The following is a 26,467-nucleotide window of genomic DNA, read 5'->3' as shown; positions in this document are numbered from 1 at the left end:
AGGCACTCAGTCATCATCATTGCTGAATGACTGATCTCAGGCTGTCAAAGGTAAAGAGCTGCAATAACATGAGGCATGTCTTTGTCATCTTAGATCGCCATTGGGACCGCCCAGGGGTGACTCAGCTATTTAAACAGACAATTTCCTCTTGCCCTGAGGAAAGAACAAACAGCAATAGAGGGAAGTCACTGGTGATCTTCTGTTTCTCCATCCTTCCCTGTTGGTGAGACAGCAGAGACATCTCTTCAGCGATCCCCAGTCCTTGGGCTAGAACAGGTGACCCTTAGCGACTTATTGCAAAGGGAAAAAAAAGGTGAAGAATTTGGGTGGGGAATTGGATATATGTGTAAGCCTGTAGTCAGCCTAGTGCAATGGGTAAGGGCTCCAGCGTGGGAGTCAGGGGTTCAGATCCCAGCTTTGTCACATAGCTGTATGATTTTTTGCAGGCTCCTTAATCTCATTTTTTCTTTTTTGGAAAAACAGGGTTAATAGCTGCCTCATAGGCTTGTTGTGAGGATTAAAAGAGTTAATATTATATAACACACTTAGACTAGTGCTCAGCGCATTGAAAATGCTTTCTGCTGGAATAGTCATCATCATCATCATCTATCCATCCCCCTACCCATATCTGCAGGCTGGGCATTCAGATGAAAGGAGGTAAAACAGTGCTTTTGAAAAGTTAAAGGAAAATTCTGAGTACACTTAATGCCTTTGGGTGGTACAATTTAAAATGGTTAAAATGATCAATTTTATATGTATTTTACCACAATAAAAAAAAGTAAACATTAAACAATTAACCTCTTTCTGAGCCCCCTGCCAAAAAAAAAAGTTAAAGAATTTTTCTGGGGCCAGCCCTGTGGCTGGGTGGTTAAGTTCACACGCTCTGCTTTGGTGACCCAGGGTTTCACTGGTTCGGATCCCGGACATAGACATGGCACCGCTCATCAGGCCATGCTGAGACGGCGTCCCACATAGCACAACCAGAAGGACCCACAACTAGAATGTACAACTATGTACCGAGGCGCTTTGGGGAGAAGAAGAAAAAAAGGAAGATTGGCAACAGATGTTAGCTCAGGTGCCAATCTTTAAAAAAAAGAATTCTTCTGTATTATTATTTGAAATCATAACAGCTCTCCTACCTGGGGCCAGAAATAACTTACCTGAGCAGTAATGGCTGGGTGCTGGATGCCAGAGTCCCTGCTCTGTGGAATTGTCTAGAATTTCAGGCCCAGGAGGAGGGCAGGATTATAGAGCGGAGGTTCTGAGAGAGAGAGGAGGGAGGAGATGCCACAGGGGCTGCTCAGGTTTGGGAGAACTTCTTGGCTGGACGCGCTGGCTCGCTCTTGGACTTTTCAACAACTTCTGTTTTCAGTAAACAGAAATCAGAACAGCTGCTTTCTACCTCCTCTCCGGAAGTCTTCCCGGGCCAGGTGAGCTCTTATCACCGAGCGAGGGTTCAGTCTGTTCTGAGTGTTCTATTCCCCCAACCGCTGGGGAAAGTTCTCATATTCAGAAATGTACATGGAACAATATAACCAACACACAGTATATACAATGTAACAATATAACCGACACCCATGTGCCTGCGCCCTCAGAACACAGTTGTTAACATTTTCCTCTATTTGCTGTGTATCTACTGTTATTCTTAACCAAAGAGTAAAGCACTGTCCCTCTGTCTCCAGTCGCCAGACTCTGACATGAACTGAGCAGGTAGCCTCCCAGCCTATTTTTAAACTATACACGCATATTTATATATCCAAGAAATATATTTGATGTTGTCTTGTGTATATTAATTATCATCGATAAATTAACTGTATCATAATATACTATCATTCTGCAGCATGCTTTCCTGCTCATCTTTTTTTTTTTAATTTTCATTTATTTATTTATTTACTTTTTTGAGGAGGATTAGCCGTGAGCTAACATCTGCCGCCAATCCCTCTCTTTTTGCTGAGGAAGACTGGCCCTGAGCTAACATCCGTGCCCATCTTCCTCTACTTTATATGTGGGACGCCTTCCACATCATGGCTTGCCAAGTGGTGCCATGTCCACACCCGGGACCCGAACCAGTGAACCCTGGACTGCTGAAGTGGAATGTGCACACTTAACCGCTGTGACACTGGGCCGGCCCCTCTGCTCATCTTTATGTTTAGGACATCTATCTAAGCTAATATGTGTGGATCCAATATATCCCTTTATCCTTCCACATAATATTCCACCATATGTCCTGTAGCACACTTTGTTTTTCTAACCAAATGAAACACATAGCAGTTGTTTCTAGTGCTTGCAAATGCAAACCAGGCTGCTATAAACATCTTTGGGCTAATTGGTGTTTTTCAAACTGCCTGAGGCATTAATAGGTCATTTTTTTCTTAAATGACATGCCAGAATAATTTGTAATAAATACTTTAAGATTCTTTTGTGAAACTTTTGTTTTGTGTGTGTACGTATGTGTGTACTTGGTAGGAAGGTAAAATATTTCTCTTATTGAGGATTGCAATAAAAACAGAGTTGAGGGGCCGGCCCGGTGGTGCCGGTTAAGTTTGCATGTTCTGCTTCGACGGCCCGGGGTTCACTGGTTCAGATCCCATGTGTGGACCTACGCACCGCTTGTCAAGCCATGCTGTGGTAGAGGAAGCTGGGCACACATGTTAGCTCAAGGCTAATCTTCCTCAAAAAAAAAAAAAAAAAAGGTTGAGAAAACATTCCTCTCCCAATAGTTTTACCCAAGAGAATTGAAAACGTATATCCACACAAAAACTGGTACAAAATGTTCACAGAAGCTCTATTCACAGTAGCCAAGGGTGGGAACAGCCAAAATGTCTATCAGCTGATGAATGGATAAACAAAATGTGGTCTAGCCATACAATGGAATATCATCCCGCCATAATAAAGAAAAAAATACTGACACTTGCTCCAACATAGATGAACCTTGACAACATTATGCTTAGAGGTCAGACCCAAAAGACCGCATATTGCATGATTCCATTTGTATGAAATGTCCAGAATAGACAAATCCATAGAGACAGAAAGCAGATTAGTGGTTGCCAGGGGCTGGGGGGAGGGGAGAATGGGGAGTGCCTGCTTAATGGATATGGGTTTCCTTTTGGGATAAAGAGAATGTTCTGGAACTAGATAGTAATGATAGTTTCACAACAGTATGAATGTAGTAAAAGCAACTGAATTCTATATTTTAAAATGGTTTAAATGGTGGATTTTATGTTCTGTGACTTTTACCTAGATTAAAAGTAAACAAGCCACTCCTCTAAGGTATATTAAGAGCAGAATCGTAGGTTATAGAGTTTGCTCATCTCGACTTTTTTACTAGACGAGACAAGCTGCTCTCCAGTTTGTGCTGTCACAGCACTGAATGAGAACTTCTCTCTCCCTACATCCACACCAATGCTTCATACCCAAGAGAAAAATAATCGAGGGAATGATTCAGAGCTAAATTGAGGCTATAAGCCAGAGGTCACAGTCTAGGGGCCCAAAGACTTGTTTTGTTTGACCTGTTTGTATTTTTAAAAGTTCGAATTAGACGCCTACAGTTAAACTGGGAAAGCGCAAAATGTGGTTTGCCAACTTCCCTTGAGAAATAGGAAGACCAGGTTAGCACACGTTTCCTTGTGGTGACACGTGGCAGAGCTGAGCAGTAGGAGCCCCGTTTAAAGGGCGAATGAGGTCTCCAGTTCACTACAGTCCCCACTGCTCCCTAATGTCTTACAGCTGGTCCCGTTTACTCGCTTATGTTTTGTCCCTCTCCCGCCCCTGGCCCATGCACACCTTTGAGGGCACCTGCCCCTGGTGTAAAGTTTTGAGCTCTATAGGCTGTGAATGGGGGCTCACCCTTACAGCTGAGCACCCTTGTGCAGGCCACAACCTGCAAAACTGTACCAAGCCACCCTGAAGAAAAGGAAGACAGATAGATTTCCAAACCCATTAGCTATGGATGTTTCCTGAGGTAGGGGAGGTCTCAGCCAGACTTGAGGAGAAAAGCAGATTTGAGAGCTTGAGGGGAAGGTGAGGAAGAGCCCTGGCACAGCCACCATGCAATGAACAGGGGACACGCTGTGGAGAGACCATCATGCCTGCCACCCACGTGAGGATGCTCAGCCCCAAAGAGCCCACCCTCAGCATCCTTTCCAGCTCTGCAGCTGATGAGCAGCATCTTGAGGTCCTGGGTTTCTGTCCCTGGAGCTGTCAGCTCTGACTGTGACCCCAAATCAGATTAACAGCCTCCTCCCAACACACATGCTCTGGGTCAGAATCTGCCCAGACCAGCCATTTGGAAAAACCCATCTGCTGCCTAATGCGCTAATTCACCTTCAAGGGACCAGCTTGGAAGATGGAAGAGGCAGCGGGAGGGGAGGGGATGAACTGCAGGTGTGAGAAATGCCCAGAATGAAGATCTGGGGGTGCAGAGCAGAGTCCTGGTTATAGAATTTTCTGCGTCCCCTCCCCCAGATGCCAAAGATGCAGCTGTGGGGAGGGGCTTCCCCAAACCCTTGCCTCCACCTAGGACAACGACCCAGGACCAGCTACATAATTTGCAAAATGAAAATCAGGGCCCCCTTGTTCAAAAATTATTCAGACTTTCAAGAGGGCGGCTGCAGAGCATTAAACCAGGTGTGGGGCCCTTCTGCGTGCGGGGCCCTGCGTGACTGCACGGGTCGCGTTCCTGGGAAGCGGCCTTGCCTCTGTCCTCTCCCTGCCCCTCGATCCCACCAGGATTACGCCTGCTCTGGGTCCTCCCAGTCCCCGTGCTCATCGCCATTCTGTCTCGTCTTTCTTTGTTTCCTTGTCTGTTTCCCGGTCCTGGGCATTCCCTGAGGGGCGACCGGACCGATTTCCCCTGACTGCCCATCGCAGCGCCCGGGACAGAGGAAGGTAGCCATATTTGCTAAATTAATTGTAACAGAGAACAAATCAGTTTAAAAAATCGTGGCTCTCCACTTTATACCCACTAGGATGGCTATAATTGAAATAAATAAATAAAGACAGAAAATAACAAGCATTGGTGAGGATGCAGAGAAATTGGAGCCCTAGTCGTCTGCTGGTGGGAAGGGAAGATGGTGCCACCGCTGTGGGAAACAGTTCAGTAGGTCCTCAAAATGTTAAACGCAGAGTTACCATCTGACCCAGCAGTTCCCCTCCCAGGCATACACCCAAGAGAATGGAACACGTATGTCCATATAAAACGTGACTGTTCACAACAGCCAAGAGGTGGAGACAACCCAAACGTCCATCAATGGGTGAATGGATAAACAAAATGTGGTCCCTCCGTACAATGGATTATGACTCAGCAATAAAAAGGAGGAAGCACTGACACCTGCTACAATGTGGAGGAACCTTGAGAACCCGATGCTGAGTGAGAGAAGCCAGACACAAAAGGCCACATGGCATATGATTCTGTTGATATGAAATATCCAGAATAGTCAAATCTGTAGAGACAGAAAGCAGATGCGTGGTTGCCAGGGGCTGTGGGCTGAGACCATGGAGGGCGACTGTTAACAGGCACAGCCTTCTTTGGGAGGAGGATGAAAATGTCCTGGAACTAGATAATGGTGATGGTTGCACCACGTTGTGAGTATGCTAAATGTCATTAATGGTAAACTTATGTTCTGTGTATTTTACCACAATAAAAACAATTTAAAAAACCCTTTAAATCTTTAAATGCAATGTGGTACCCTGAATTGCATCCTGGAAGAGAAAGAGGACATTAGTGGAAAAACTGGTGAAAGACAAAAAAAGCTTGGAGTTTCATTGTCAGCGATTGCCAGTGCTGCTTTCTCAGTTGTGACAAATGTACCACGATCGAGTGAGATGTTAATAGAAGGGAAACTGGCCGAGGGGTATATGGGAACTTCCTCTATGATCATTGCCACTTTCTTGTAAATCTAAAATAATTCCAAAATAAAATATTTATTTAAAAAAATCATATCTGGGTGCTGGCCCCGTGGCTGAGTGGTTAAGTTTGCATGCTCTGCTGCAGGTGGTCCAGTGTTTCGTTGGTTCGAATCCTGGGCGCGGACATGGCACTGCTCATCAAACCACGCTGAGGCAGCGTCCCACATGCCACAACTAGAAGGACTCACAACGAAGAATGTACAACTATGTACCAGGGGGGGCTTTGGGGAGAAAAAGGAAAACAATAAAATCTTAAAAAAAAAAATCATATCTGCCTTCTAAAGAGAAGTCAACTTGTTCTCCGGAAGGCTCTTTTGTCTGCCTGGGGCCCACTTTGGGGTTTGAGTTTGCAAGTTGGGGAGCTGGAGCTGACTCTCAGACATGAGAGAGGAAGAAGAAGCTGGAGTTCCCAGCGTGGGAGGGGAGGCATGAGGGGAAGAGATGGGTGGGGGGATGGGTGAGAGAGGAGCTTGGGCTGGCATGGGCCTGGGTGTCGGGGGGGCGGGGGGCCCTCCGTGGCAGGTTAAAACTCCTTGATGGGGAAGCTCCAGGGACGTTGGAGAACTGGAATGTCCGACATAGAGGCTGCGAACTGGTGACCCTTAGGCTGGAGACGTGTTTTATTGACCCTTGGTTTTATAAAAATAATTTGAGCCAATCTACAAAAAGCAGTCAATCTCACATTAAAATTGGAATTTCCAACTTCTCTGGAAACATCTGAAGATCTGCTAACTCACGGCCGCTTTCCTGCATGGCCCCAAGGGGCTGGAGCCAGATCCCAGCCCTCCCTTTGAAACTGGTAAAGCTCTCCTGTTTGCCATAGTCCCCACCACCCCCTATTGTCACTGATTACTGACAGAGCCTTGGTGCCATTTATCCTCAAGCGTGCCTCATATTCTGTTTTTAATGGACCAGAAGGATTTCTCTGCACCATGTCAAAGTGAACAAGCAAAAGAGAAACCGAGGAGGTTGTCATTTTTCCTACACATAGACAGCTTTGCTCCCTTATGATACCTGCCTGGTTGTTGGAAGCACTTCTATTTGAGAACTCAAGTCTAATATTTGATCTGCAGCCCTTGCTGCAATGTCAATATACCCTTCCCAACCCATGCCCTGAAATCTTCACTCACACAGGTGTGCTGTGGTTGGGTCAAACATACACATGCTTCTTGGGTGTGAATCCTGGTTCTGCCCCTTACTAGCTGGGTGGTCTTGGGAAAGTCACTTAACCTCTCTGTGCCTCGGTTTCCTTATCTGTAAATGGGCATGACATTGTACCTGCCTTTTAGGGGTTTTCTGAGGATAAGTGACTAGCTCATGCGAAGCATGTAGACCTGTGCCTGAAATAGAACAAACAAGGCAGAGAAAATTTCAGGAGGTGACAAGTACCGTGATGATAACAGATCAGGGAGACTGGGAGAAACCCAACATTCAGGACTTGTTGTGGAGGACTTGTTGTGGAGGGACATGTGAGCTGAGAGAGGAATGAGAAGGAATCAGCTGGGAACCGAGTGGAAGGAACAGTGTGTCAGGCAGAAGGAACAGCCAGTATAAAGGTTCAGAGGCAAGAATGAGCTTGGCTTCCTCAAGCACCAGGAGGAAGAAGGCCAGTGTGGCTAGAACAGAGTAACTGAGGGTCACATTTGAGGCCGAAAGGGAGGCAGGGGGCCTGTAGCCACAGGGAGCTTTTGGGATTTGGGGCACCGAGACTCCGTGGGAGGGTTTGCAGCAGCCAAAGGACAGAATCTGATCGACAAAGGAACAAATGAACCTGGCAGCAGGCCAGGCCAGCCCAGAGCCTCTACTGTCCGTTCCACAGCCCCCTTCACAACAGCTGACCCAAGCCTGGCCCTGTTTGCCCTCTGAGCATTTAATCCCCCGCCCCCAAACCAAACAGGAAGTCTTGAGGTGGCCCTGCGCCAGGGCAGCGGTCCCTGAGGAGGGGTGGAGCAAGGGATGCAAAGCCACTTGGATGAAGGCTGCCAGTGCCCCTCCCCCGCTCCCCCAGAAGAGATCCGTGTGAGATCCCTGGATCCTGTGAACGTGACCTTATTGGAAAAAGTCTTTGCAGATGTGATTCAGGCTGTCAAGATGAGATCATCCTGGATTATGCACATGGGCCCTAAACCCAACCAAAAATGTCCTTATAAGAGAAAGGCAGAGGGAGATTTGAGACACACAGAGGAGGTCATGTGACGACGGAGGCAGAGATGGGAGTGATGCAGCCACAAGCCAAGGAAGGCCGGGAGCCACCAGCAGCTGGAAGAGGCAGGCAGGAGGCTGCCCTAGAGCCTTCGGCAGGGAGCGTGGCCCTGCTGGCCCCTTGACGTTGGACTTAAGGCTCCAGAACTGTGAGAGAGGGAGTTTCCGTTGTTCTAAGCCACAAGTTTGCAGTAATTTGTTATGGCAGGCCCGGGAAATTAACACCCCCTCCTCCCCAAGAGCCCCAGCTCCCCAGGCAGGAGTTCCCTCTCTTCTTCCATCTTTGCAACACCTCCTCTTTGACAGGTGAGAACACTGAGGCCCAGGGAGGGGAAGATAAGTAGGGAAGTCACTTACAGCTGTCTCAGTTTTCCTCCTAACTGAATTTAGTTCACCTACATATTTTGTTGGGTTTTCACAGCATTTGAAAATTTTTTATTTATTTTTATTATGGAAGGATCCAAGCACAGTTAGAGTTCAGATAATATGATGCCCCATAACTTTTTCATTCCGTACTTTTGTGGGCGTGGCTTATAGGGTCTTGGCTGTGTGGTATAGAGTAAATCAATTAACCTCTCTGAGCTTTGGATTCCTCAATTCTAAAATGGGGAGAAAATTGGTTGTTGTGAGGCTTAAATGGGAATGGACACTACATACTCGGTGTCTCTCAGATTCCACCTGGAACCCCGGCCTGGGCCCGAGCACATTCTTGCTGTGGAACACAGTTCTAGGGCTCATAATGGCTTCTTCAGGAAGGAGTCAGAGGGTCCTGGATAGATAAGATGCTCAAGACAGGTCCAAGCCTCTGAGGACAAGCAGGGGACCCAGCTGGCCACAGTCTGGGTTCTAGGCCTCGGTTTATTTGGCAGGAAAATAGGTACATGGCTGACACTGAGTTGGTCTATGCAGTATGACATAAGAACCAGTAGTTAATACATTGAAATACTTCTCTACCAGTTGGTAAAAAGCCATTGCCCCAGCCCCTCTCCTAGGACCCAGACTTCAGCACAACCAGCCAGTAATAACCACCATGGAGGCCCTCCTGCGTCCAGCCCAGCCTCCTTCTGATGGAGCCGTTCTGTTGTCACACTGCTTAGCTCCACCGGCTGGAGCGGGCGCGGGGTGCCTGGTCCCCGACAGAAAGGAACAGGTGGCATTCGCAGGGCCTCGGCTTTCCCAAGAGGCACGGGTGGCCAGGGATGTAGAGGAGACAGGTCTCTATCACCCTGCACAAGCCCCCTGGAGACAGACAGACAGACACGAACGTCTGCGCTGGAGATCCTGGGGACACAAAGAGCACAGACGGGAGGCTCCCAGACCTGGGGGAGGCCCTAGACCACCCAAGGTCTTTCTACAATTACACCAGGCAGGAGGAGAGCTGGATCTGACGGAAAAATCTAACCAGGTGATGAGGCAGAGGGCCCAGGAAGGGGTCAGAGGTCAAGGATCAGAGGTAGTACACTTTATTGACCAGGTTCTGCCAACATCTTACAACTCCCCCCACAAAGCCAGACCCCAGGCTTTGCCACCATCCCATCCATGGAACTGGAGGAGAATGTGTCTCCCAGACATCCAAAGGGCCTCAAACAGCAGAGCAGCAGGTGGACGTGGTGGTGGTGGAGGGGGGGTGCCAGCCAGGCAGGGGAGGGGGGAGGGAGGAGGCAGGGCCAGGGGCTAAAGCTGGGTGCTGGGCCGGGACGCCCCGAGGCTCCGCCAGGCCTGGCCAGCCCTTCACTCCCCCAGTTGAGGTTCGCAGTGGTTCACAGTGAGACTGGCTTGGATTCGGCAGGGTGGCAGGGGTGACAGGCAGACAGGCGCCTGCCACTCTCCCGGCCAGCCCCTAGCCTGACTCACGAAGCTGGGAAGAAGGAGAGACAGAAAGTCCCCTCCCTGTGTCCTCCCACTGGGACAGGGAAGCCCCTTCTCTCACGGGACAAAGGGGAAGGGCCTAGTTCTCTCCGATGTCCCACAGGCTATTAGGAAGGGTTACTCACTCCTGGTTCAGAAGTTTCTAGAATACCTCAGTGAACTTGCCCACCATTACTCCCAATTATAAAAATGTTTTTGAAGTCTAGGAGTTGACTGGGTCCCATGGAACCTAGCAGTAAAAACCTGGTAAGATCTTGGTGTAAAAAGGTGGCTCTACCTTTGCTTAGAAGCCTGGGGAGACCAGATGGAGAGACCAGCGGTGTCCCCACTGCCCAGATTGGAGGGGGTGGCTCATGGCAGCAAGGGGCTGGTGGTGGCCCAGGGAACAGGGTGGGAACTAGGGGCAAGATGCAGGAAGCAGTGACATGTGGGATACGGCAGGTCACCTCCAGTGCTGTGGGCCTGGGCTCGGAGGGCAGCCGGGGGCTGCCGGGGGGCCCCAACGGGTACGCCTGCCAGGCGGGCACCAGGGCCTCTACCCCACAGGAGAGGCAGGGGCTGATGGTCAGGCCTTGTTACTGCCATTGCCCGGCGGCTCCTGGTGGACAGCTGTGTAGTCTGAGGAGGGCTCGAGCCCCAGCATCTGCCGCTGCACTAGCTTGGCGTAGAGGCCGCCCTGGGCCAGCAGCTGCTGGTGTGTGCCCTGCTGCACCACGTGGCCCTTGTCCAGCACCACGATGAGGTGTGCCCGCTCCACCGTGCTCAGCCGGTGTGCGATGATGAGCACCGTGTGCTTCTGCAGGTTGCCGTGGATGGCCTGCTGGATCTGCGGAAACAGGAGGGGCTGGCTCACATGGGCGCCGCCTCAGCCACCCACAACCCGGCCCAGTCCTGCTTGGAGCCCAGCTCCACCACTTCCTAGTGATGCTTAACCTCTCTGAGGCTCAGTTCCTCATCTGTAAAGCGAGGGCTTGCACATGACCTGCTCTCTGGGTTCCGCTCCTGGGGACAGAGCTCAGTGCCCACAGGAGGCAAGGCTCGTGAGTGACACATGGGCCCCAAGCTGGTTGTCTTCTGGTCCTCCTGCTCCTTCCTCTAACCTTGGCCTTGAGTGATGGTCTCACCATCAGCCCCAAAGGCGTCAGCCTCAATTCCTCATCCTTCCCTCATTGCCCAAATCCAACCCATTAGCAAACCCTGCAGATCCTGTCTCCCCAGTTTCTCTCGCTCTGTCCCCTCTTTCTGCCTCCACCACCACTGCTTCTCATCTGGATGCTGGCAACTCTCCTGCCCTGCTCCCTTTTCCACTCCCCACACGGATTTAAATGTTTAATCAGTTTTTGTTGAATTCCTACTCCAAGCCATCCAACAACTTCTCGTCCCACTTAGGATAACACCCAGACTCCTGGGGGAGTTTAGGGCTGTGAAATTATTCTGTATCTCCGATGGTGGACACGTGACGTTCTGCATTTGTCAAAACCACAGACCGGACAGCACAGAGAGTGACCCCTAATGGAACCTACGCACTTGAGTTAGTAACAATGCACTAATATTGGTCCTTCAGTCGTAACAAATGGACCACACCCATGCAGGACGTTAATAATAAGGGAAACGGGGGGCGGATAAAGGGATATAAGGGAACTCTCCATACTTTGTGCTATTTTCTCTAAACTGAAAACTGGTCTAAAAAAATAAAATCTATCAATAAAAAAAAAAATCCCTCCAACTCCTTACCAGGGCCTGGGGAGCTTCTCTCCCTTTGACTCTATTGGCGCCTCGCTCTCTTTGACTCCCACCCGTCTGGCCTTCGGGCGTGGCTGTGAACTTGCTCCAGGCCTTTCACCCTCTGCCCTTACCCCAGAACTCCCCATGGCTGGCTCCTTCCCTTTCGGGTCTCAGCTCAAATGGTACCTGATGACCCTGGTTCTATCGCGTGAACTGCAGACTCTCGGCACAGATAAGCCCCTCCACACCGTGCACTGAGACTCCCCACTCCAGCACGAGGCCTTGTCCAGGGATGAGCCCTGGCCCCCTAGTGCTCAGTGCGGCCAGGAGAATCGACTGTTCCAGCCAACACCTGGTGGTAGGTGCCTGACCTCCCTTTCTTACAGCATTTACCAAAAAGGGCTTAAAATTGCAGATCCTTCCTCTGTCCCTTTGGGCTATATACAAGAATCTCCTACAACTCAGGAGTCTTCCTCAAGGACCTGAGGGCCCCTCCTTTGAAACACGGTCATGAGGAAGGACAGGGCCTGGCCTCCCAGCCTCTACGGGAGGGTGGGATCCTATCTTCAACGGCTGCCAGCTAGCGACCCCGCTGGACTAATCGCCTTCACGCTGACCAACCCTTTGTCAGCTCTCCCTTGAGCCCCTGCTCTGTCCCGCTCCCAACGCCCTCATTCTCCCTTTACAACGCCCCTCACCGCTGTCACCTCTGCACAAATCAGAATGGAGCTCAGCTCTTTCCCCATCTGCCAGAGTTACTGCATAAAAGCTGTTTTTCCAGCTGTAACTAATGTCCGGTTCTGTTTCCCTTTGACAGTGGTGGCCCCTCAATCTCTATCACATGATGGTTTCATTTTCTGTGGAGCATAGGCCACAGGCCGAACTCCTGCTTGTCTCCTCGTTCATCATCTGTCTTCCCCCTGGACTGGAAACGCCAAGCGGGCAGGGCTCTGTCTGTCTGGTCAGCCACCACTGGGACCCCAGCGCCTGGGACGTGCCTGGTACCAGAGGAGCGCAGAGAATACCTACCTGCGTAATAAGTGGGTCCATCGGGGAGAGACTGAGGTAGCTGGTCAGCTACAAATCATTGCTGGATGCTCCTTCCCAGGGAAGTGGGACTCAGAGAGGGGAAGAGACCTGCTCATGTTCTGCGTGGCAGGGCGGAGCTCCTGGCCCATGCTCCTGCACGACCCTCTCGCACAGTTGCAGTCCGGGCCCCGGGCTCCTCTCCCCGGCTCCCCACCTCGACTGGGACACCCCAGTCCCGGAAGCTGGCGGCCTGGGAGACCCCTTCCCAGCACCTGTCTGCCGGGTGGAGGGGGGACTGAACCACTGGAGCTGCTCCCTGTTCTGGCACCACCCCGCCACCTGGCCACTCACCAGGTACTCGCTCTCGGCATCCAGCGCGCTGGTGGCTTCGTCCAGGATGAGGAGGGGTGGGTTCCGCACCAGAGCCCGCGCCAGGGCCACCCGCTGCTTCTGGCCACCTGACAGCTGGGCGCCCTTCTCCCCGGTCTCTGCGTGGCGGAGGCACAGGAGCAGGTGAGCGGGAGGCGAGGCCGGGGCAGCCTAGGGAAGAGCGAGACGCCCCTCCTCCACCTTTCCCTGCTTTCCCTGCCGCAGGGGGAGCCGAGCTTTCGGGAAAAGGTGTGGCCAAAAGCGCCAGCGGCTGGGCCTACCCACAGCTCTCAAACTCCATGAAAGGATGCTGTTCCTCTGCGTTCATAATATGCATGCCAATTACGACTGCACGCAGTTGGCACCAAGATTCCAAATTTTACTCATTAATTCGGCAAACATCCAAATGTTTGATAATCCACTGTGCTGGTGTGGCTGTGGGGAGACAAGCCCCCTCTCTTCCTGGGCCAGTGTAGCTCGTGCAGTCCCCATGGCTGGTAATGACGGGGCTGCAGCTACACACCTCTGTGCCCAGGGGTTTGTAATGCGCAAGTCGCGGATCACAATTACAGATGCACACCCCTTGCACAGCAAACCCACCACGGTGAGTTCTCCCTACAGACCAACTTTCCCGTGCGCAGCGAGGTACACATGCTGTTACTGCAAAAACAAACCTACGCAAATGTCCATCAGTAGGAGACTGAATAAATAAATGGTTTACCAAGTAAATTATTATAAAGGCCATACACTGGAACACTATGTAGCTGTTAAAAAAAGACCATGGCAGCTGTCTCGGTCTCAATCTGCAGAGGCCGCAAGATATTCTGTTCAGTTAAAAAAGCCAGGGGCAGAATATAAGGTGCTGGTTTTTCTGTAAAGGGTGGGAGGGAATAAAAATACATATTCATATTTGCATAAAGAAACTCCAAAAGGACGCGTAAGAAACAAGTGAAAGAGGTTTTGGTGGGGGCAGGAGGAAACGGGGGGTGGAGAAATGGATGGAATAAACTTTTCATTGTATACCATTTTATATATTTTTTAGTTTTGAACCATGTGAATAACTCCTTTTCAAGAGTTAAAATTGTAAAGTATATTAAATATAATGAAATATATAATATGAATGAACATATTGTTAAATTTATTAAATTAAAATGTTAATTTATTAATATAATAGTAAATAATTGTAATAAATACAATACACACATGTTATTTAAAAGTAATAATGTTTCGGAACTAAATAGAATTGGTGGTTGTACAGTATTGTGAAGGTACTAAATGCCACTGAATTGTGCGTTTAAAATGGTTAAGTTCATGTTATGTGAATTTCGGGTCACATCCCTGAGGGTGGACCTTCAGGCCCGGTGGAGGATGCTCCTGGGCTCTGTACCTGTGTTGTAGCCGTCCTGGAGCTCCATGATGAAGCCGTGGGCATTTGCCTTCTGCGCAGCCTCCACCACCGTCTCAAAGGGCACGGAGGGCAGGCCATAGGAGATGTTGTCTGTGATGGAGCGGGCAAACAGCACTGGCTCCTGGCTCACCAGGGAGATCTGTGGAGGAGGAAGGATGGGGCATGAGAAGCCAGGGACGCCTCCGTCCAGCTGTCGCCAGGAACGTCGCCAGCCCCGGGCCTGGCTGACGCCAGGGGTCTCAGGTCTGACATCTGATCAGGGCCTGCGCGCCGCTGCTGCACTCAGCTGCCTCTTTTCTTTCCCAACAGAGGAGTCCACTTTCTGCACGAGCCTCCCCTGACCAACACTGTGGGGACCGCTCGGCCCACCGCTCTGGGCTAAGCCTGCTTCCCGGACCGCCGAGAGGGCGCGCTGTCTGCCCTGTCCTGGCAAAAAGAGAACGAGAACAACGTGGAGTCTGAGTGGGTCTGTCCAGGGCAGGAGGCGAGGCCACAGCAGGCCCCCCGGCCACAAAGACCTCCCGACTGTTGGCCCTCCCTTCTAAATTTAAAGGAGCTATTGTCCCATGGTCCCAGGTTTAGGAATTTGGCCTACAAAAACGATAGTATGGAGGCTATCACTGCAATGGCGTAAATAGCAAAAGAAAAAATAGCAAAAAAAAAAAAAAGAAAAGAAAAAGGAACAATCTAGTTGTCCATAAATTGGGGATTGGTTAAATAATTACAGTGCATCCATAAAATCAAATTGCAATATATATATACACACACACACAGTGCAATTCTATTTTTGTTAAGAAACTATATAAGTGCCTTTACAGACTGATCTATTTATGTAAGATAGGAAACAGGCTGAGAGGGCTATTTGCTCCCTGCTAACACCGGTCACCTCCACAGGGTGGAATCTGAAAGGTGAGGTGGAGGGGAACTCTCACGTCTTAGGTAGAAAATTCTCTGAATATATGGGAATATGGTTAGATTGTTGCCTCTTACTGTTTGAGGTTTATGAAAATTAAAATTTTTAATTTAAATTACAGAGAAGGTATTCACAAAGGAAATGCAAGTGGTGAATAACCATACGAAAAAGTATGTAATATCTTTAGTCATCAGGACAATGCAGAAGATGTCAAGGAGCAACTCCATGCACTCACCACCTGGCAGAAATCGGGGACTGACGATAGCAGCTGTCTGAGAATGTTAGGTGTCTGGGCATATTAACTATTAGGCGCCACTTCCAGACCTCTGGGGGTCGAACACCTGGAACCACTTGTAGCCACCTATCCCTGGTTACATGAACATGCATGGGCAGATTTATCAATCTGTGGCCTCTCCACCACACAGAATTTGGTTGGGGGTCCTGGAATATCTGTGGCAACCCTCAGGCTCTCACATAATTTAATGTATGTTGATGATGTACATGGTGCCTCCTTCAAAGTTGGCGTTTCTTGTATAGTGTACAACCTGAACAACAATCTGGGGCATCCCTGTTCTTATGCCAGAACAGGGTCAAGTGTTGAGGCTCCTTTTCTGAAAGGATTACCAAAAACTGTATGGTCATGAATAGCCTCCTTTATGTACTGGCGATGACTTGACTGTGGGACAACTGGAACTCTCACCCACTGTGAGTGGGAATGATCACCTTAATGACAGTAGCTACTAAAGTCAGGGATACACATCCAGTCTGGGAGAACATAACCATGCGCACCAGGAAATATGGACAAAATTGACCACATCGGTATTGTTGGTCATAGGAAAAAACAGCAGACAACCCAAATATCCATGAGGAGCAGAATGCGTAGATTGTGACAAGTGTACACAGTAGATCAGCATCCAGTAACGAAAATGAAGGAACCACAACCACAGCCGCAACCTGCAGGACTCGCAAATAATGTTGGGTAGAAGCAGCAGGATGCACACGAATGCACGCTCTGTGATTCCAGGCAGATGAAGTGCAAACCCAGCCAAACACAGCTGCGCTGCCTGGGGAGGCACACGGAGACGGCGAGAAAACAGAAAAGCAGGGAAATTAGGATCATAAAAGCCAGGCGAGACACTGCTTCTGGGGGGAAGAGAGGGACCCATGCGGGCCTTCTGGAGTGCCGGAATGTTCTCTCTCTTGACCTGGGTGGCGCTACACAGGTGATGATGATTCAGACCTTCCTTGGGCTGCTCTCTGCATCTGCATTACAGCTCACCAGACAGAAGGTGAGACAGAGAGGGGCGGAGGAGGGCAGCAGGGCCCCTCACATACCACTCGGTGCAAGTACTTGTGGTCATAGGCGCCGATGGGCTGCCCATCCAGCAGCACGCGGCCCCCCTCCAGGGGGTAGAAGTTCTCCAAGATGTTGACGCAGGAACTCTTCCCACTGCCCGAGGGCCCCACGAGCGCAGTCACCTTCCCTGGGGACAGGCTGAAGGAGACATTCTGCAAGGAACAGGCAGACACGGTTGGGGCCACCGGCTTAGATGCTCTGGCCTCAGACACGGGTAGGTGCCCTTCCCAGCCCGCCCTGTGCTCCTATGCCATGGTTGGGCACTGCTGGTCCCCCAGGATGCTCTCCTTTCTCGGATTTGGCAGCACTTTTATACTTATTTCCTCTGCCTGGAACGTTCTTTCCATAAAGAGCCAGCTGGTGTGGCATCTGCTCCTCATTCAGGTCTCAGCTCAAATGTCACCTCCTCCGAGAAGCCCTCCTTGACTGTTAACACCATCTCTGCAGACTGCCCCTGTCACGCCACCCTGATCTATTGCCTTCCTAGCACTTATCCCAACTGGAGCCCAAACTGCCCCAGGGCAGGGACTGGCCTTCCGTGTTCCTGGCCACACCGCCAGGGCCTGGCCTGGATTAGGTGCAGAGGGACGGGATGAGGGAAATAAGACCTGGGCAGGCCTCGAGCCCCTCTCACCTGCAGGACTTGGGTGTGGGGCCGAGTGCGGTAGGTGAAGGTCACGTTCTCAAAGTCCACTCGGCCCACCAGGTGGTCAGGGGCCAACTTCCCATCGTGCACCATGGTTGGCTGCCGGTCAATGAACTCGAAGACCTTCTCGGCGGCCCCCACTCCCTGCATCAGGCCACTGTAGACGGAGCCCATGGACTGCGGGGGAGGAGACGTGTTCCTGCCCCACCGACAGGCCATCCCTGGGCCCCCACCTTGTGCCAGAGGGATGAACGGGGTGCAGAGAGAGCAAGGACACAGAGCAGCTCTGGGGGTACCGGAGGCTGCTGGCGCCCACCTGCTAGTGCAGCAGCCAGTGACGATAAGGAGAAACTGAGGACAGCCGCACAAATGCCAGCGCCCTTCCCAGAACACACGGGGAGCCAGTGGGTGGCAGTCACCACACCTAAATCTGCCCCCGCCCAGCAGGGGAGGTGTCACTGCCCCCCAGAGGGGGAAACGGAAGCACAGGGAAGTCACACGAACCAGCCACAAGGCTGCCGAACAGGAATCCGCCCTTCCTCCTTCAGCTGCCACAGCATTAAAAAAATTTCACTTGTAAAAATGGCTCTTAATTTATACTCTACATTCTCCTTGGGTAAAAATATACACAATATAAATGCGAATAATGAGGACTCATCTTATTGAGCACTTTGTTTATGTTAACAGGTAGGTTCTATCATCATTTCCTCTTTGCTGATGAGGAAACTGAGGCACAGAGAGCTCAAGTAACTTTCCCCAGGTCACACAGCCGGGAAGTGCCACAGCCAGGACTTGAACCCAGGCATGCCCGGCATCTGAGTGCTGTGACTGAGTGTCCCAGTTGGTGACGTGGGGGTGACATTAGTTCCAGTGTCACGGTTTTGTGAAGACAGTGCTCCACCACACCACTGTGATGACTGCTATCATTAATATCAAGATATTACTATGCATATTCAGGTACAAGTGTGCGTGCACGCTGTCCTTCATGCCTCATCCCAGAGGCGGCCCCGGTTATCCATGTACTGGATCTTTCCAGCCCTTTCTCTGAGCATTTATAAACATATGCATGTATATGATTAAAAATTTTGAGATCTGAAAAAACACAAATGGGATCAGACTATCCCTATTGCTAAGGGATCAGCTTTTTCACTGTGAAAAAGCTTCGGGCTCTTTCCACGCGGGGGCACACAGATCCACCTGAGTTCTGCAGCTCTGCCTGGTTTTACGGGACAGGTGGACTGTTTCCGGAATCCCGATGTGCCGTATTTACCCAAGCCCTACCGTATTTACCCAAGCCCTGGTCGGTGGGCCCCTGGGGTTGTTTCAGCTCTTCCCTGTTACAAACACTGCTGCACTGAACATCCCGGGACAAGCACCTCTGCCCCTGGTGTGGGTACTTCTGAGGCACGGGGCCCTGGAGGGAGAAGTGCTGAGACAAATGACACTGCATGTGTGACAGTGTCCCATGCAAAATGCCACCTGCAGCAGATGCTAAAACCCACCCCCCACAGACACGTCCTTGGGCTTCATCACTGTGGGACATAAGGGCCAGGTCTGCTGGAGGGAGAGCCCAGGTGAAGACGTGCTCTAAAACCACCACTGTGTTTTCCATGGCGCTGCTCTTTAAAGTGGGTTAAAATAACACCGGGCCCCTCTGGCTTTGAACCCAGTTCCCACACAGACGCGGGGGGCAAGTCACTTAACCTCACTGAGCCTCAGCTTTTTCTGAGAAATGGGAATCTGCCTAGCACGGAGGCCTCCCCGGAGCTCTTAGGAGCATTTTCTGAAATAACTGTCGCTGCCACCTGTCGGTATTATCATCATTATTGGCATTATCACATTCTCTCCTTACCTACCTTAGAAAGAGTACCACACCCCTGGACCATGGAGCACCCCCTGATTTGGATCCCTCTCCCCCACACACCCCTCCCTTCTCCCAGGACCCCTCCCCCAGCCAGCCCCTCACCTCCATACAGTCGCCCAGGACAAACTCGTAGATAATGAAGGAGATGAGGTTGCCGCTGGTCATCTGCCCTGAGATGATAAGGTGGCCCCCGTAGTAGAGGATACTGACCTGGACCACCAGGAGTGTGAGCTGGGGGCAGAGGCAACAAGGGATTTGGGTCAGATCGGCCCCCTATGGCCCCCATTCCTGCCCCCCAGGCTGCAAGGGGACATGAGAACAGCTGTGGGCTGTGCCCTCCCAGCCACAAACTGAAACTCCCGCCAGCCTCGGGGATGTCCTCCCACGTGCTGGTGCTATCTGTCCCTCACATCCTCCCCCGCCCCCGCCGTGGAGTTTTTCCTGGCAAAGGCCTCCAGCTGGAGTGGGCCATGGGCCTGGCTGAGAACAAGGCTTCCTTTGTAAGGCCCTGGCACACACATGCAACCCCCAAGTGCCCCGGCTAGGCCAAGAAGGAGTTCTTAGGCCTCCTCCTTGTTGGGAAGAGTGAGGCTCAGAGAGGTCAAGTCCGCTGGGCACACCATGAGCTGGGCAGAGCAGGACGAGGCCGTCTGTTTCCTCGCCCACAAGGCTCCAAGAGGGAGAGCTTGTCCAGGGTACACCCCACCCTCCCGAGCCTGGGGGGGTGTCTGGGAGAGGAGAGGGACCAGTCAGGGTCCCTATTTGCCCCTCCCACTGCAGGCCCCATAATTAGGTCCTGGCTAGACCCCAAGTGTCCTTGTGCAAGCAACAAAGGCGCCCCTGTGGGGCACCGACTGCAAAGGGGCCCGCGAGCTGAGCTGGATTTCCGCCCCTTCTCCTCCCTGGCTCGGCACTTCTGAGGGGCGGCCTGCCTGGGGGGACCCAGAGAGTCCCTGTCCCTTGGACCCCTGTAGACCAGCAGCATGTTCTTCCCTTTAAATTCCAATCCCTCCTCATTCCTGCCCCAGCTGACCCCCGATGTGCCCACCTCCCTGATGTGGCAGCGACAGGACCTGAGCCCTCCCCGTCCTCCAGGGAGGGGCTGCAACACTCCCCAGAGAGTCAGCAGACACTCTAGGGGGCAGGTGAGGTTGTGACCCTGGATCTGTGGGAAAGTGGCCTGGCCTCCGGGTGACGCCCCTCCCCGGCAGGAATGCCTCCCCGGCTGAGAAAAGCCAGCTCTCAGCCCGCTGCCCAGGCCCCAGCAGGAGGGGAGGGGGTCCTCTGTGAGGACGCAGGCTTTTCCAGAAAGATTCTCCCGGACAAGCAGAAAGCTGCCACTGAGTGCAGTCAGGTGCAAGCGGCCTGACACCGACACACAGGGACCCGGGCTACGGTCCTGATCAAGGGCTCTGCCATCCTTGGTGCTGTCCCCACCGTCAGCCCTGCTGGGGGCGAGGGCCACGTACCCCGCTGCCCCAGACGTAGTAGGTGTAGGCCGCTGCCTCCTTCCTGTTCAGCTTGTACACCTGCTGCAGCTTCCGCGAGTACACCTCCGCCTCCTCCTCCTCGTTGGCAAAGCTGCGGACCGTCTTCATGGCGCTGATGGTCTCCTCCGCCGTGTTGCTGGCTCTGGCCAGGGCGCTCTGCACATCTTTGGAGAGCCTCTGTGGGCAGGAGGGGGGACAAGAAAGAGGGGACACCAAAACAGACAGTCTCAGTTTCCAGCTGAGCCCCAGGCCTCTCTGGGTCTTTCTACCCTTCGTTGCTGCCAGCTCCATGCGGGGAGTCCCAAGGACGAAAGGATAAGACCCAGCTCTCCTTTCTCCCCCATCTTTTGGCTCCACTTGACAGACTTAGAAAATAGATTCCAGCTGGATTCTAGGGGTGACATCCCAAGGTTCTAGCTCCTGAAGGATGGGAGGCTGACCGTTAAGTCATCTCCAGTAGTCAAAGGAAGTTACTCGTGACCGTACAGTTTTTGGTAATCCTTTCAGAAAAGGAGCCTCAAAACCTGTTTTTGTACTGGCATCAGAGCAGGGATGTCCTGGATGGTTGTTCAGGTTCTACACTATACAAGAAACACCAACTATTACGGGGACATCATTTACATCATCAACGTTACATTAAATTATGTGAGGGCCTGAGGGTTGGCACAGAGATTACAGAATGCCTAGCCAAGTTCTAGATGTTGGCAGAGGCCATGGGCTATATCTGCCTGCATGGTGTGTATAACTGGGGAAAGATGGTTGAGAAGTGGTTCCAAGAGTGTGACCAGCAGGCTGCTGCCCCTCAGAGTTCTGGAAGCAGTGTCTGGGCAGAGCTGCTCAGGTTTTGCAAGAGTCACCAAACTCAGAGTCTCCAACGAGCCTGCAAGGCTGCCAGGGGTTCCTGGGCGGGGTCCTGCCCAGACACGTCCCAGGACCTGCAAGTCCCACGCAGGCCATCGGCGGCTGCCAACTTGACCCGGTGCCGCACTAACGCCTGCAGGCTGCAGACCGGAGCAGGGGGGCCTAGGGGTTTCGCCCACTCGGCCCAGGGCCGGCCAAGGTGCGCAGGAGGAGGGCCGATGAGGAGCGGCGGGGTTTCCTGCCCCGCTCCCGGGGCCTGCAGGGAGGGAGGAAGAGTGGGGTGGGGAGCAGAGGAACGGGACCCGCTGGGCTCTAACTCGCAGATGTGCTTTTTCTGCTGAGGACGGAAGACAGCGCGGCCTGTGACCCAGGGGCGCGGGGAGAGGCCGTCTGGGCGGCAGGCTCCGCCAGAAGGCGACACAGCGGCTGCGGGGAACCGGGTCCTTTGGGCCTGGCCTCAGGTCAAAGGCTCCCAGGGCTCCCACTGAGCTGGGGATGCTGAGCCCATGAGGGTCTAAGCCCCGTGCTCGGGAGAACCCCGCCCCCCAGGCCCGGATCCCTGGGGCCTGCCACTGCCCCTGCCTGAACCCGGCCTTGGTTCCGTAGGGGCGGGGCACCACCAAGCAGGAAGCAGGCGGGTGTGGCGGGGGCCCAGCTCATGGGCTGGCCTTCCCGGCAGACGCAGTGCCAAGGGGGGGCTGGGGGACAGCGGCCTGTCCACACTGCATCATGGGCCCGAGCCAGCCCCGCAGGAACGCACACTCTACAGAAAGGGGGCACACGGCCCCTCCAGTGCCACCGAAGGTCTGCAAAGATGCACGCCTGGGGCCCTGCTGCCTCCCTGCCCTCATTTCCCATCCCCCCTGCATCGCTCCAGCCTCCCTGGCCTCCCTGAGGCTCCTGAGACACACCAGGCACGTGCCCACCTCAGGGCCTTTGCACCGGTTGTGCCCTCCTCCACTTGGAACACCTCTTGACTCAAATGTCACCCTCTCAGAAAGACCTATTTAAAATCGCACCCACCCGCATGCTCCTAATCTCTTTCCCTCCCTTCATTTTTCTCCTAGCACTTAGCACGTTTTACTGTATTATATATTCTCATCATTAATATTGTTGTTACTCATTGTCTGTCTTTCCCATCAGAATATAAGCTCCCTGTGGGCAGGGCCCTTGTCTGTTTCATTGATGGATCCTGGTGCTCGGGATGTAGTGGGTGCTCAATAAGTATTGATTGAATGACTGAAGGAACAAGTGAATGAATGCAAACACAGCCTCAAGATGGGTCCTTTGCTAGCCCCTGCAGCCCCCAAGCCCCTTCTGAGGGGACGCCTGGGAGCCACCACGCTCCTAGACCCAAGGAGGGACCAGGCGGGCCTACCTTGTAGTACCTGCCGTAGATGTCGGACACCATCATGATGATGGGGAAGCCCATGAAGGTGACCAAGGAGAGCTGCCACGAGAGGCTGAACATGAAGGCCACCACGCCTGTGACCTTGACCGTGTTCCGCAAGAAGATGTTGATGTTCTGGGAGACCAGGTCGCTGACCATGGTGGTGTCCGAGGTGAGGCGGGAAATGAGGTCCCCTGGAACACAGGCAGCTCAGCTCCCGCTGCAGCAACGAGGCCACTGCGGGCAGGGCAGGGGACTCGAGGCGGGGGGCTAGGGGGCTTCCAAGACAAGCGTGGGACAGGGCGGACCTCCCCCACCTTCCGGGCGGGGTGGGGAGGGAGGAAGAGATGCCCCTCGAGGGCCGCTCTGAGCCCAGCCCTTGACACCAGCCTCATGCCTCAGCTTCAGCACATCCCACAGCACAGAGATGGCGGCCGGGGCTCAGAATGGGAAGAGGCTCGCTCAGTGCCACACAGCTTGCCGGCGGCTGAGCCAGAATCAAAGCCACGTCTCCTGCCTGCCCTGGCAGAGAGATGAACTCCTCTCTTGCCTCACAGAGAAATGGCCGTCTGGGCCGGAGGAGGAGAAAAGGCAGATACTCTTTTACCAACCCCTGGATCCCGGGCTAAGAGCAACCCTATGGGGTGGCTGCTGTGATTGTTCCCATCTATTGTTCTTCGTGAGATGAAGAAACAGAGGCTCAGGGAGGTGAAGTTAGTGAGTGGTACGACCAGGCCTCAGACCCAGGCTGCTCTGTCTGAGCCTGGGAGCCTGGCCAGAGACGACACTGTCTGTCTGGCTCACCCTGTACCCCCACCCCACTCACCCCCATAGGTGCTGGGCCTCTCAGGCCACAGGCTTGGGCAGTCCTGGCCCTCACGATTTCCAGAGGGCAGTGGGAGGCGAGGCCTTGGCTCCTGCAGGGACCTCGGGTGGCCTGGCCAGGGTCCCAGGGCAGCCACAGCTCACACCCAAACCTCAGCCAGCAGGCCAGCTCCCCAGGGCTCGGGCAGGGCCAGGGGCCAGCCAGCCTGCTGGGGGTTTCCCTCCTGAACTGGATGGAGGGGCCAGCGGGGCTGAGACCACGAACGTGCCCACTTAATTCCTCAATGCGAGGCAAGCCCACCCCGCCGGGCCCAGCCCCAGGTCACCCCAGGCCCCGGGGGACCAACCTGTGCGATTCTCGTCAAAGAAGCTCATCTCCTGAGACACCAGCGAGCGGAAGAGACGGTTTCGAAGGCGGATGTTCAGTCTGGCAAATACGAGGGTAAAGATGCCGCCCCGAATACCTGCGGCAAATGAGCTAATTGCAGATAAGAGATGTTACATAGAGCACGACGTCCTTCTGACAACCAACAGCTGCTACCTGGCTGTCCCCTCCCGCTGCTGGCAGGCATCGGCCACTTGCGGGGCGGAGACGGGATGGACCTCAACCTTGAGCCCACTCTCCAGGGCTGGCACCACCCCGAGGTCTCCCTTGTCCCCCAGCTGGAGCTCCCAAGGTGAGGGCAAAGGGGGACTGTGTCTACGGGTCGGTGAGGGACCCGACTTTGCCAGCCAGACCCCTCTCCCTTCCAGAACAGTGCAGACAGGGCTGGTCCTCGTCTTCCACTTGGAAAACAGCCAGGGAGGGTGAAAAGGGAACCCTTAAGGACTGCAGCCATTTTTAGGGACAAGCGAGTATGGCTCTAGGGTGTTGCTGAACCACATGGACATGGGTGCTAAGCCCTGTTTGTTGGTTACCACGGTGACCAGCTAAGGGACAGGCCCACCAGGGACATTTCTTGCACCCCTCTGGCCCATTTTCCGCTGAGGAGCTGCTCTCCCCCCACCAGCTGCGGGCCTCGGGGGCAGGGAGTGGGGTCGAGAGCCGACTACCTGCCGAGGGCCAGCAGACACATGACAATGACGGCTGTGCTGAACTGCTCCATGCTCTTCTGGATGATGATGCCGTCGATGGCCCGGCCCGTGTAGTAGGGGAGGAAGGTCTCTCCTGCCGGAGACAGGGTGGGCTCAGGGCGCATCTGCAGCCAGGGGAGCCCGCACCCCTGCTCCCAGAAGCCCACAGGCCACCCCTCTGCTCGCTCCACTGGGGGCGTTTCTCTCTGGGCAATCTCCAGCCTCTCCCCACGGCGGGAGCAGGGTGGGGGCCGCTGCTCAACGCTCTCTCTCTTTTCAGGGAGCAGGAACACAGGACATATGGGTTATTCCATCTACCCAGCCGGGGTCGGGGGTACTATAACAGCCACCAGGCCCCCAGCACTCAGAGCACGGGACTCCGGGCGGCGGTTCATCCTCTCTGCATGCAGACTCGAGTTGGTCCTGTCATCACACCACTTTACAGAGGAGGAAAGCGACACTGAAAGGATGAGGTGACCCTCGCCCAGGCCACACAGCAATAGGGGCTGATGACGCCAAGTTCACATCCTTCTTCTCATTGACGGAGGGTTCAGAGTCCAAATTCTAGAACCTCAGATGTGGATATTCTGGCTCCGAGCAGTGCTGGAAATTGCCACCGCGCCCCTCCTGGTGGGCGCTACACAGTTTGCCAGGTTATTTCCTACCCGTTTGTCTTAGTGAATCTTCACCACAATCCTGGGCAGGGGTGGGGAGAGGGGGTTGAGAAGGGATGTCACCCCCATCTCACAGAGGTGGAATGGGCGACTCAGAGAGGTGGAGTAATTTGCCTGAAGTCACACAGTAGTTAAGAGGCAGGGCCAGTACTCAAACCCAAACTGGCTTCCAATTTGGGGGCTCCTTCCTTGTCCCTTCCTTCCCGATAATCCGGGATGCCCACTCGTCTCATGGAAATGATAGACAGGGAATGAAACGCGGTCAGCCCAGGCTCTGTCCCGTTTCACTGCAGCTCTTTCCACAGGCACAGCTTGGCCTGGGGCTGGGCACACAGTCGGCACTCAATAAAGGTCAGTGAATGAATCCTGGGCAGATCTGGCCAGCCCCTCCTTGGCCAGCTCTGCATGACTGGCCCAGTGGGGACAATGAGGGCTGCTGTGGGGTTCTGGTGCCCTCTGCTGGTCTTGGCACAGGGACCACAAGATGGCAACCTAGGCATCCTCAGTCCCTACAGTCCTCGGCCAGACGGGGTCTCCAGCCACCACTGTGGAGTTCCACGTGAGCGGAAGCTCTGCCTCAGTTTACCCACAGGGGAGAAAAGGGCATCAGCGAGCTCCAAAAGCATTTTGATTCCAGCAGGCACCGACGATATTAACCACAGCAGACGTTTCTCGAGCCCTTTCTGGGTGCAGGTGCTGGGCCACGCACATATGCCAACTCTGGGGTTGAATCTGCACAAGGGCCACATGAAACTCTCCAATCTGTCAGCAGATCCTGAGGCTTCACCTTCAAAATATTTCCAGAACCCGATCACTTTCACTGCCTCCACTGCCCACCCGGGTCCAAGCCGCCCATCTTGCCTA

General features: G+C 53.2%; 1 protein-coding gene across 4 annotated transcripts in view; it reads right to left on the bottom strand.

Moving 5' to 3' along the window:
• Positions 1 to 9,550: 9,550 nt before the first annotated feature.
• The window catches only part of ABCB9 (ATP binding cassette subfamily B member 9), a 34,771-nt gene continuing 17,854 nt past the window's right edge, over positions 9,551 to 26,467 (bottom strand). For 3 of the 4 annotated variants that reach the window (XM_070515933.1, XM_014858764.3, XM_014858765.3), the window contains 10 exons: positions 24,909 to 25,023; positions 24,203 to 24,333; positions 23,019 to 23,224; positions 20,759 to 20,956; positions 19,392 to 19,520; positions 17,414 to 17,602; positions 16,758 to 16,931; positions 14,489 to 14,648; positions 13,084 to 13,220; positions 9,551 to 10,804 (listed from right to left, as the gene is read on the bottom strand). In XM_070515933.1, coding sequence (XP_070372034.1) covers positions 10,544 to 10,804; positions 13,084 to 13,220; positions 14,489 to 14,648; positions 16,758 to 16,931; positions 17,414 to 17,602; positions 19,392 to 19,520; positions 20,759 to 20,956; positions 23,019 to 23,224; positions 24,203 to 24,333; positions 24,909 to 25,023 — 1,700 coding nt within the window. In that variant the 3' untranslated portion in view covers positions 9,551 to 10,543. The remainder of the gene's footprint in view (positions 10,805 to 13,083; positions 13,221 to 14,488; positions 14,649 to 16,757; positions 16,932 to 17,413; positions 17,603 to 19,391; positions 19,521 to 20,758; positions 20,957 to 23,018; positions 23,225 to 24,202; positions 24,334 to 24,908; positions 25,024 to 26,467) is intronic. The other variant, XM_070515934.1, reaches the window with a different exon arrangement.

This window comes from Equus asinus, chromosome 8 (assembly GCF_041296235.1).
Source record: "Equus asinus isolate D_3611 breed Donkey chromosome 8, EquAss-T2T_v2, whole genome shotgun sequence".
Classification (NCBI taxonomy): domain Eukaryota; kingdom Metazoa; phylum Chordata; class Mammalia; order Perissodactyla; family Equidae; genus Equus; species Equus asinus.
This window is presented reverse-complemented; position numbering and strand designations above follow the sequence as displayed.